Source organism: Typopeltis vanoorti, chromosome 6 (assembly GCF_054136105.1).
Source record: "Typopeltis vanoorti isolate ZY-2024b chromosome 6, IOZ_Tvanoo_1.0, whole genome shotgun sequence".
In the NCBI taxonomy this organism is placed as follows: domain Eukaryota; kingdom Metazoa; phylum Arthropoda; class Arachnida; order Uropygi; family Thelyphonidae; genus Typopeltis; species Typopeltis vanoorti.
In genome coordinates, this window is record NC_143554.1 from 55,575,988 (window position 1) to 55,589,038 (window position 13,051).

At 33.7% G+C, this 13,051-nt stretch overlaps 1 protein-coding gene across 1 annotated transcript in view; it reads left to right on the forward strand.

Moving 5' to 3' along the window:
- Window positions 1–13,051, forward strand: part of LOC150105464 (bifunctional 3'-5' exonuclease/ATP-dependent helicase WRN-like) — a 370,108-nt gene that overhangs the window by 295,206 nt on the left and 61,851 nt on the right. The window contains exon 22 of the mRNA XM_090394834.1: window positions 4,382–4,511. Within this exon, the coding sequence (XP_090250960.1) occupies window positions 4,382–4,511 (130 nt within the window). The remainder of the gene's footprint in view (window positions 1–4,381; window positions 4,512–13,051) is intronic.

Sequence of the window (13,051 nt, forward strand, 5' to 3'; positions counted from 1 at the left end):
AGGACCTTGCCATTGTTTCGTCACTATCATCGATTTAATGGAAGTAGATCCTTTCACAGCCTTTACGATTTTATCCTTATTTTTCAAAATGGTCGTCACTGTGAAATAAGACCATTCGAAGCCATGTGCAATCACATTGACGGGCTTACCAGCTTCATGGTAAGCTTTATAACTTGCAACTTCATTTCAAGATCAATTTCGCCTTTGTTTTTTTGTGATTCTTCACTACGTTGTTTGATTGGGCCTGTAGAGTGCCATGTTGCACAAAATCTCATGAAATATTTAATAATAAACACACAAATGACCTCTTTCTCAAACACAAAATCAACAGAGGAACTGGCAAAGACACGTGCTGATTGCCGCTGAATGTGCATGATGCATTGTTACTTTTTACTTTATGCTGCTTGCTTGCATCTTGTTTGAAAATAAGTCGAAAATGATATTTATTCTTTTGTGAGATCATGGACGTATCTTCGAACAGACGTAAGTCAAGGAATGACTGTATTTAATTCTTTTTGTCATACCATTCTTAGTCAAAGAATGGTATGACAAAAAGTTCAGTAAAAAAACAATCTTTGGAGAAACAGGCAGTGTCTAAGTGGAAAAGGGAACAAGGCAGGGGTTTAGAAATGAAGATTACAGGTAAATAATGATAATTTTGGATATGCAGATAATACAATTCTTATGACAGAAACTAAGAAAGATCTGGAGCAGTTGATTCTGTTAAAAAAAAAAAAAAAAGAGCTAGACTTAATTAAATATCAGTAAGATAAAAGTAATGACTACTGGTAATTTGGTTCAATTTTTGATCTAGGGAGAGATAAAATAAAGGTAATTGAAAGTTATGATTTACTGGCTCTGGAATAAGAAATGGACAGTGTGAAAATGAAATTAAAAGGATAGCTATGTGGGAGAAAAGCTATGTTAAACTTGACAATAATTATTGAAGATACAGATTGTAGTAAGACCACAAAAGTTAGAATTGAAAGGTGATTGTCTTTTCATCTTAATGTATGGATATTCAAGCTGGATCATTAAAATGAAAGACAGAAAGCAAATTGATTTGTTTGAATTAGGAACATGGAGGAAATTTGAGAATCCCATGAACAGCAAAAATTACTAACAACATTTTCTACACTGGTGTCCAAAAACCTATGGACAAACATTATTTCTGAAGATTCCATCTGCAAATTCATACGAGCCAGTTTGTAGCAATTTGTATAACTGACGATTTCGAGTGGAAATTGGGTGTGTGTTCAGATATTTGAATCATGTGCAAAGAATTCATGTGGTAGTACTCAACAAGACAAAAGACTGCAGTTTGAAAGAAGCATTTTTCATAAGGGAATTAAGTTGCAAACATTCTGAAGTAAACTTTAACAACAGTAGAAACTCATCTTAAGACCTAAGAAGATTATTAAATAATTTGCATCTTATCTGACCTCAAAATTTGCTATCTCTTAATCCACTGATAACTTTAAACTAAATTTGTTTACTCATGAAGATAGACATCTATCTCTATTAATTGTGTCTGCATTTCTAATAAAAGTTAAAAGAAGCAGTTTCTATAACTCTTCAACAAAAAACAGTTCTTTATCCTGCCAGAAAAATAGAAAGAAAAAAGGAAACAATTCTACTACTATTCATATTGAGGATTGTTCAAACTTGAACAGTCCTCGATATGAATAGTAGTAGAATACTCTTAGATTTCACCTTTAATAGTTTGTATAAAAATCAGAAAATGTTCCTTTTTCTAAAAATTTACTTCCACGTATATTCTCCAAAAAACAAGCACAAAAAGCTAGCCTGGTTGGCCTAGTGGTCAGATGAGTCTTTGGACTCCCTGGAGGTGTCTCATGTATAATAATAATAATAAAATCATTCTGATTAATGGAACTTTGTATATTCCTCATGCACATATCGAGTTCCAAAGTTACTTTAACTTTCTTTCACACCTGTCCACCATTTATAATACAACAGATAATAATCTTTAAAACAGTTTTCTTTCTTTATGAAAGAATAATAATAATGAGGCTTTCATCTAACTTGTTTCAAAAATTCTCCATATCTTTATATGTGTGTGTGTGTGTGTGTGTGTGTGTGTGTGTGTGTGTGTGTGTGTGTGCATGCGTGCACGAGTCTGGTATTATCCTTACAGCACTGCTTGAAAGCTGTAAATCTCACACATTTAGTGAAGTAAGTCAATTTCTATTAACTTATATATTTTAAGCATATCCTAACATTAAAATGTAACTCTTATTCTTGATAGGTTAACTTATAATCAAGTGAATTCACCATTAAAAAATAATGTTACACATAAACATAAATTAAGGAAAATGAGACTGCAGATGCAGCTGCTAGATCAGCTCATACTTTTTCAACATGCTACTTAACAGTACCACATACAGACAATTTACAAGATCAAAACTAATTGCCCAATGACAGTCATCATGGTAGGAAGCATTGACATTCTAGCCAATATGAAGAGAAGAGCAGAAGTTGTTCTTGCTAGATTCCACTTAGGTCATAGTCATCTTACACATTCTTGTTTACTGAGGGCTGATGATGATCCAATTGCAACATGTGTCTCTTACTATTTTTCATATTTAGGTGGAGTGTCAGCACTTTACACGAGAGAGAGAGAGAGGAATGAAATTTTTACCTATCTAGCCAAGCTACATACACTCAGGCACATTGCATGATGTTTTTAACCTTTTACAAAGAATTAATATGTACAAACACATTTGATTCCTATCTTTAAGAAAGGTAATAGAGATGACCCTAAAAACTATAGAGGTATCAGTATACTAAATTCATGTTACAAAATATACAGCAGAATCTTAAATAACAAACTAATGAAATATTCCGAAAACTTTATTCTAGAGGTACAAAATGGATTTAGAAAAGGACGATCATGTATAGACCCAGCCTTCTGCCTAAAATTAATAATAGAGAAAAGAAGAGAATATAATTTAGAAACACATATTGCATTTATTGACTTTGAAAAAGCATTTAACAAAGTTAAAAGAAACATATTATTTAACATATTAAAAGAAAGACAAGTACCAAATAATATCCTAAAAGCTGTCACAAGTATATATGAAAATAATCAAATACAAATAAGATTAAATCATGAGCTATCATATACAAGAGAGATAAACCAAGGGGTCCGACAGGGATGCCCCCTCTCAGCAACTCTTTTTAATATCTACTTAAATGAAATAATAATAAAATGGAGTAAAAATTTACATCAAGGAATTAAACTTTCACCTACAGTTAACTTAAACACTCTCCTCTTTGCAGATGACCAAATAATAATTACAAATTCTGAAGATAACTTACAGAAAGCTATTTTAAATCTAAATGAGATATCCAAAGATTATGGTATGATAATATCAACGGAAAAATCAAAAACTATGGCCTTTAAAGGACAAGATCCAGCAAGAACTAAAATAGTATTAGATAACAAGATCTTAGAACAGGTGAATTCATTTAACTACCTAGGATGTATGATCACTTATGAAAATGAAAAAGATATAAACATAAAAATTGCAAAATATTTAAAAATAACAGGAGTAATTAACTCTATATTTAAGCCAAACCTTCAAAAGTTCAAAAACAAACCAGGCTAAAAGTATACAATACATTAGCCCTATCGGTCTTAATGTATGGAAGCGAAATCTGGACAATAAAACAAAAAGACAAACAAAGATTAACAACAGCAGAAATGAAGTTTATGAGAAAAACTGCAAAGTATACCCTATTTGATCACAAAAGAAATGAAGATATTATGAAAGAACTAAACCAAGAACCAGTAATTGAAAAAATTAAAAAATATAAACATAGATGGATGGAACACGTTCAAAGAATGAAAACAGAAAGATTACCAAAACAAGCCTTAAAGTACAAGCCATTAGGAAAAAGAAAACCAGGACGTCCTCTTAAACGATTCAACGATGACTTCTAAGGCCGGAACAGGCCATACTAGGCCTAAATCCTTGATACGTATGATGATGATGATGAAAAAACACATTTGACTGTAATTTTATTTATATGTAGATACTGCATTGCTTAACGTAATTTTTATACATATGCATTACTTACTAATTTATTTCGACTATTTATGTACTGCTCTTACCTTTGCTATAACACAGTATGACCTTTTTTTCTTGTGTCAATAAACCATAAACCAACCAATTTTTTTGATAATGGATTCATGGATAGACATGATAGATATTGTGTGTGGATAGTTTGAGTCTCCCATGATATAATGAATCTACAGACTCCATGGAGGTGCCTGTACAATAATAATAATAATGTGATACTTGTTTACTCTTAAATTTAAGTATAGAATTTTGTTTTGTACTTGTTTTTTTAACAGATTAATTCCCGATCTCATAACAAAGGAATTTTCCAAACCTGCTGAGGTTAGGAAAACTTCAGAAATAAATGAAGCTTCACATGTCTCAGAAGAAAAATCTGAAGCCGATCTTAAAGAAGAGCAGCTTACGGTATTTTGTTTTTATATTTTTGTTAATTCTAAAAATAAAACATAGCTTCACTGATAGCATACATTAAACTAACTTGTGAATTATAATTTGTTTGAAAAGAAAGTTTAAGGATAATGAAAATACAGTGTGAAGATAAATAAAGGGGTAGAAACATGTTTAGGAATTTGGTGGTCATGAATAAACACTCGAGAACTGGTTGCTTTATATGTTCTAATAATTCTAATGTTGTAGCAATTTTGACATCAGTAATTCATAATAACACTTCAGAGGTATAACACAGTATCTTATTGTGTAAAGCAAAATCATGAATAACATCTCCCACTCTTCATGGATAGACATAACTCCAAAGCTGCCCTGCTAGTTCAGGAGTGTTATCATATTGTTAAATGCTCTGGATCTGAGATAGTTGTAGAAAGTTTACCACTAGACTACAAAGTATATATATTGTTGATTTCATCCTTTATTCAAGTGTAAGCAGAAAAAAGTTTGCATGTGAAGTATCTTCACAATCTACCAGCCCCTTCGAGGGGGGAGCTGAAAAGTTCTGATAAAAACCTAGAACAAAAATTATATTAAAGCAACTGATATAACCACAAGAAAGAACATATCTTAAAACCCTTTAACCTCCATGTTTCATCAAATTGTAATAACTGTTCTTTTTAAGAAGATATATAAGAAGACATGTCAGAGATTTTGAAGAAATTCAAAGACACAGAGGTGCGAGCCATCATCAAGTTTTTCCTGCTGTAAGAAATGTCCTCAATTGAGATTCACCAAACTTTGTGTGAGACTTTAGGGGACTATGTCCCAGTATATCCAACAAATTCCCTCAAGTCAGGAAGACCTTCCACAGCAATCACACCTGCAAACATTGCAAAGACTCTGGGGATATCCAGGAAACAAGTTGTGGTCATTATCCACTAACATCTGGACCTGCAGAAGCAAGCTTCTGCAGGTCCAGATGACCAGATGAACCAGAAGAGAACATGTGCTTTCATCTCAGGGGATTTTGAGAAAGCAGATGCAAATTTTTTGGGCTCATATTGTGACTGTTGATGAAACCTGGCTTCATCACTATGACCCAGAGACCAAACAATAATCAATGGAGTGGAGACACAAAGGTTCTCCACGGCCAAAGAAGTTCTAAACCCAAAAGTCCGCAGGGAAGGTTCTTGCCATTGTCTTTTGGGATATGTAATCCTTACCAAGTACCTCAAAAAAAAAAAAAGGTGAAACTGTTACAGCAGCAGTTTATTCAATAGCTGTAAAGGAATTCAAGGAGGTATTGAATGGAAAACCCTGTGGGAAACTGAGCAGAGATGTGTTGTTTTTGCAGGACAGGGCTTCTGCTCACACTGCTCATGAAACCCAACAGGCAATATACAACTTGGGTTTTCAATGTCTGCCTCATCCACCCTATTCGTAACACATGCCCCATTGGACTATTTCCTATTCCCAAATTTAAAGAAACACTTGTAAGGAATAAAATTTACCTTAGGTGGTAAAGTCATATCTGCAGCTGAGAACTGGTTTGTGCAAAAAGGCAAAGACTTTTTTCTCAGTGGATTGAAAATGATGCAGCATCATTGTAACAAGTGTATAACACTTCCTGGGGAATATGTAGAATAATGTGTAAGTTACATGGTTCTACCTCAATTCCTTCATGGTGGTTATCAAAACTTTTCAGCATATCCTTGTAGGGCTATTGACTTCACATCAATTGCTTCAGTATCCTATAATGCAAAAATATTATGGGAAATGTTACTATTCAGACTGGCTTGATCTTTACTCATTGATTTGACCTATATATAAAGTTATATATAAAGTAGTAAAATGTTGTATCACCATATTATTAAATACTCTGGAACAGTGATAGTTGTAGAGGGTTATACCACCAAGTTATAAAGTATATTATACATAACCAGAAATTATGCCATTGTTTTAATCCTTTACACAAGCATAAGCATACAATTGATGTACCTTCACGACTGGTCTGTTTTCATATAGAGGTGGTTTGCTTATTGGTTTAATATTGTTTATAAAACCATATTAAAAACTATATTCTGCTTTTAAAACTTTCTACTGCTGTGTCTGATTTTGTGTATTTAATAATATGGAGATACTCCATTTTACTACTTGTTTGTAGAAATGTATGCCTTCTCCATTGATTTAACCACTGATTTCAACCATGGTTTTAGGGTATAGTTCCCACTGAAGTGACTTTAATTGGGCCCTTTGGTATCTGCTTGATCTAGAAGATTAGTGGTACTTGTTGGCTGCTTGAGCAGGCTGGTGTTTGACTTGGTGTCAGACTTTTCCCTATTCTCATATGGAGGTGAGACTTTTGCATGTGTTATTTGGCAGAACCACTGCTAAGTACGATGGAATGATTCATATCAAGAGTAATGAGTTAGAATAATCCTTTTAGGTCACTTGAGGTTATTGATCTGAAGGATCACCTACATTTTTAGACCATTTCTTGTACTTGTACAACAAAATCTATCTCAGTAGTGACCCTTTTCTAATGTTTTTGCATTATGGTACACTTGGCCAAGTGATGTTGGCATCAAGAGCCTCTTTTGTACAAGTAGAATAATCCTCAAGCAGTCTTAGTTTGGTGATATTTTAGTAAAGGATTAATATACAGAAATGCCATTATTTGACATCTCCCTTTCATTCTGCATCTTTGACAATCTTTCTCTCATTCCTCTCTTCTCCTGATGGAAATATCTGTAAAAATGGACAGGTGCGGCAAATGCAGAGGCACTGCAGAACTGCAGCACCCCCAATTTTTCTCGATATATAAATATATTTATTAATTTATTTATATTTGCTTGTAATATTTAATTTTATCATCAACAATCCTATACAATTCTCTTATTTGGTATAAAAAATAATAAAAATCCATCTTGTAGCACTTAGGAGGGCGAAGGAAGCTAGCAGCACTGTGTTTACCACAGTGTCATATTGCTACGTGCTCAAGCGTATGCATGTCATAGTCAGATGCGAGCTATTAGCGTAATGTGGCACTGTCCGTCTTTCAGTTCCACTTGTTTATACGCAGTTTATGCCAGTAGTAGAGTGTTCGTAGTGTTTATCGTGTTTGGACATTACAATTGTAAAGGATTTAATTGTAATGTCCAAAAATTATAAATCCATTCCTTTAATTATAATTAAAGGAATGGATTTTATTTTTAAGTAATTTTGAATTATACTAAACTGTATGAATTTATCGATAATAAACAATATTTTTTCATGAAACAAAACAAGAAGAATATATTTTATTTTTAAGTAATTTTGAATTATATGATTTTAACTGTATGATTTTATCGATAATAAACAATATTTTTTCATGAAACATAACAAGAAGAATATATTTTATTTTTAAGTAATTTTGAATTATACCAAACTCTATAATTTTATCGATAATAAACAATATTGTTTCATGTTAAATTTTTTGTTTATTTTTTACCATAATTTTGATATTTTATCCGAACACATATACACTATACTTACAGTGTATATGTATATTTCTAAAGTTGCAGCACCCCCCATGATTTCTAGCCACGAGCTGCCACTGAAAATGGATGCAACAGGTTTAACTATCTATATACAAATGCCTCAGGCATTTATCCCTTTCCTGTTGGGCACATGTTTGTGCTGAAGGGGAACTCCCAATAATGGTACTGACTATTTTCATTTTTCCTCTTTTTTTTTTTTTTTTTTTGCTTCAGTTCTTCTGAATCTTTTTTACTATTCTGTCTTCCAGACCACCATCACCAATGCCCTGCTACCATGTTTGCTATGCAGTGTGATCTATGGGCATCCTGGTAGTCTTACACTACTTTGTTCTTCTGCTTCGCAAGGAAGGCAATTTTTTGATGGCCCAGTCAGAGTGAATCGGCTAGTGAGTGGGCTTGCCTGCATAAGTTAACAATATCACAGTAAGTTTCCTACTCCATGGTCCAGGGATAGTGCTCAAGGCTTATTGTGGTGCTAGTGTAGCATCTAGGGTATTCTTGACATTCCAATCCCAAGTGCAATTATTTCTTGCTAGTCAGTGGGTGTCTACGTGTGGCTCCGTGGTGAGTTCTGGCACCAAACATAAAATCTCTTGTGCATGAATTCTTTATCCTTAAATGTTTGAGGCCCTAACGAGTACCCAAGTACCGATACTATAGATACATCGTTTGATAACAGAAGTAAGAAACAAAAAACATGATATCAATATAAATATACCAGTGTTTCTCATCACCATACAACAGATGAAAAACCAATAGGGAAAATTTCATCCTTTTTTCATTTAAAAGAGATTATAACTTGCAGTATCTCCCAAAACACTCAGACTATGTTCTGGCATAAGCAGCACTCAGAAAAATTACTGAAGGCTATATCATTGGGTGGTATACCAATTACAGTGACACCTCATAAAACACTAAAGTCTTCTCGAGGAGTAATATCAGAATGAGATCGTCCTGATGTTCCAGATGAGGAGATATGTTCAGAACATATCTCCTCATCTGGAGATATGTTCAGAACTTAAAGTTCACAGAGTGTCAGATATGAGGTGCATCATGATACAGAGATGGTCACCTAATTCCAATCAGGAATAACATCCTTACTTTTGATACACTAAGCCTCTAACATCTCCCAACTGCTCTGTAAGAATGTACATCCAGAATCCATGTTGATGTTAAAATGCCTTAAATGTGAAATATGAATATGCCCAAACTGCCTGTCATGGATTGTAACTTATTTTAAAAGTGTTACAACTCATACAAACTATTTCATAAAAAGTATTCTGGAGTGTATGAAGTACTTGTAACTCTTGACTTTGTCTACTATGGGTAGACAGGAAGATCTGTTAACATCTGCCTTAGAGAACATAAAAAATATATTCACTACCATTATTATGGCAAGTCAGGACTGGCAGACCATGCTTTGGACATCCCTTCACACAGGATTAGATGGAAGTAAACTAATATGCTATTTAAAAATCGTTATAGATCGGAATTGTTTTTAGGATTAATTTTAGAGTCAGCCATGGCTGTGAAGAATTCTCCTAATCTGAAAAAATATGGTTGATTATGCAAAAAATTTGGGAGACTGTAATCATAAGATTGACTCCTACATAGCTGTAATACTTTTTTTTAGAGGGCACAAAATTAGGGTATCAAATCATTTTGGCCATTACAATTTGAATTGTTTCACTTACTCATTGTTGCATATGCATGCTGCTTTGTGCTCTGAAGATGCTGATTTGAAATCCAGCAAAATATAAGCCAGTTAATAAACATCCTTTTTATGAAGTAGTTCATCTGGTGTTGTTAATACTGTTAAAATAAGTTATCACTAACTTTCAACACCTAAGCTTGTCTGTTAGATTGCTTGTCATGGCTCTACTACCTGTTTTCAATATAGTAGTAAAGAGCATGATAAATCTTGCTCTACAAAGAAAGATAAATGTATTAACTAGCAGAGAGATCATCCAGCCTACTCCCGTGCATGTCAGAAGTGGAAGGATGAAAATGAAATATGAATGATTAAAATAGAACAAAGTATATCAGGATGCAAAAAGGATGTTAGCTACTACCACACCTGTCCTGAGATATGCTGACGTGGCAGTTAAGAAAATTTCAACATCAACTCTGTGAAAACGAAATACAAATGATTAAAATACAACAAAATATATCAGGATTCATAAAAGGATGTTAGCTACCACCACACCTCCTGAGATCCTCTTATGCTGAATTGGCAGTTAAGAAAATTTCAACAGCAAATCAAACTCTCGTATGTCTATTCCACCATCTGATAATTTCACCATATCTGAACTGCTTTTTCTGTCGAGTGCATCAGTTGCACAACCTATGGTCTCACTCTAGAAACAACTCCAAAAATGCCATTTGATGAGAACTGACTTGTCAAAAAAATAATAATAATAATGGCAAGAATATCACTTAAAAATAAACCACCAGACACTCCCTCAGAAAAAATGGATACTTTAGTATCCACTGAAAGTAAAGTAAATTTACCTAATGAACCTGACACATCAAATGATGTACTGAACATTTTTTCCAGAGAAAGAGATGGACAGTGGCAGTCCATACTTCTCAAAATCATTTGATAAATCTAAACTAATAAAGCTAAGTTCTCAACCTCCAAGAAATTGGACAGGTCTACAAAGCCATAACAATGGGAAAATTTTTACACTGGAACTGTTGTGGGTTTGGGTTTTGTCGGAATATCAGTGATGTCAAGATTTTACTGCAGAAACACAAGCATTTTGGAAACTTATTTAAAATCCAGTGAGAATCTTACCTTAAGGAATTTCATTGTTTGTAAGAAATCCCACAGATAGGTGAATCATCTGTGGGATTTCTTATTGCAGTATATTATATATATTTACCACTAGGTTATGAGCTAAGCAAGATGGAACTTGATAATCTTATGTTGCAACTGCTTGAGACCATACTTCTTATGGGCGACTTTATGAATGGATGAAGTTGTATCATTGAATGAATGCTTGACAATCATGACCTCTCACTTAATTATAGAGTCAATACTTTCTTCCATATGCCTAACCACTCATATTCTGCAATAGGTCTGCTTCCCAGCTATTTTACCACTACTGATCTGGGATGTCAAAGAGAATATTAATGTATTATTTTCCTGTTATTTGCACTGTGTTAACAGGAAGCATGTTCTCATGCACAGATGCCCATGTTGCAAACATAGGCTGATGCTGACTACAGTACTTTTTCCCATCTTGCAACATTTAATGCTGAAGCAGTCAGTCACACACCTATTATTGAAGCTTGTAACAGGTATTGTCCAGGTAGCAAAGCTGCAATTTCAAAAATATCTAGATTTGCACTGTATCCAAAGACTTGGTGGAATCCTGAGTGCCAAGTAACTTAAACAGATTAAGACAGAGCATATGACATTTCATAGATACCCTACTGCATTGAATCTTATCTTTTAAACATACTCAGGCCAAAAGCATGTTATGTGAGATATCAGAGTCAGAAAGAGTCTTGGATCCAATTTATATCATTGATTAATCAAACAACCAGTGCAAAAATTGTGCGAGATGAAATTTGGAAAATTAAAAATTAAATATAAAGCATACCGATTGGAAAATAATCAATGCATTGATCCTAAAACTATTTCAGACAGTTTTGGAGAAACTTTTGCTAGAATCTAAGCAACAGCTTCAATCTTCCTGATTTATTAAGGAGGAAATAAAAAGAGCTCTTTTACTGTCTCACCCTAGTGTATGTCCTGATGATAAAACATTTTCCATCATCTCCTTTTCTTACATCTGAATTTACCTATAGAGGAAGAGTTTCCAGACGCTTAGCATAAATCAATTGTCATTGCTATCCCAAAACCAGAAAAGGATCCAACATAAGTAAACACTTATTGAACCTATCACTCTGACTAGCTGTCTCTCTAAGATTTTAGAGAAAATGGTTAATGGAAGATCTGTTTGTTATTTAGAAATCAGCCTTCTTCTCTCCAATACACATGGCTTTTTTAAGAATCATTCAACATCTGACCACTTGTCCATTTAGAAACATGTATAAGAGATTCATCTGAAACAAGAACATTAGTTTCAGTGTTCTTTGACATGGAAAGCTTATATCGCAGCCTGGAGATATGGCATATTAAAAGACCTCTATAACCTCAGACTCAGAGAGCACATTCCTATATTTGTTTAAAACTTTGTCTAGCTCGGTCTTCCAAGTCTGAGTGGGAAGTGTACTTTCTTAGCCATATCATCAAAAATAGGGTGACACTCTTTGTTGTCAAAAATAACTCAGTCACTGAGTAGCTTCTTCCTGCTATAAGCAATGCTCTATATGTAGATGACTTTCCAATTTACTGTCACGTGTAATCTGTGAGTAATTGAAAGTCAACTTCAGCAAACAATTGATCACATTTCTCCATTGGCACTTGGTAATGTGTTCAGGTTTTCAGCAGAAAAAAAAAAGATGTCTCTGTATTCTTCCAATGAAAGTGCACTTCTCACCCAGATCCTGAATTAAAAATGGGAACAAAGTGTTATTCCGGTAGCAACAAAAATCAAGTTCTTGAGACTCATCTTTGACAAAAAAAACTTGTATTCCTTTCATACATTCTTCAACTTAGAGAAAAGAAAGTGCAAAAAAAAAAAAAAAAAAAAAAAAAAATGTATTGAATTTCCTTTGCACCCTATCTTCTACTGATTGGGGGTGTGGATTGATATTCTTTACTTCTTTATCATTCACTTATAAATTAAAAGCTAGGTTATGGATCTCAAGTCTACAGTTCTGTAGACTTGAGACCCACAAATCACATCTAGTTTTAACATAGGTCCAAGCAGTGTCAGTGAGTGAAGGCAAAGTAGCCTTCAATGTTTGGATCCCATCCCTCATCAGATTATACGGATAGCTACTGGTGCTTTTCAAAGACATTTTCAACAATTCTATCTATTTTCATTGTCTTTGTCTTTTTAATGCTGACTTTCATACCATATCTATTACAACGGTTATTCAATT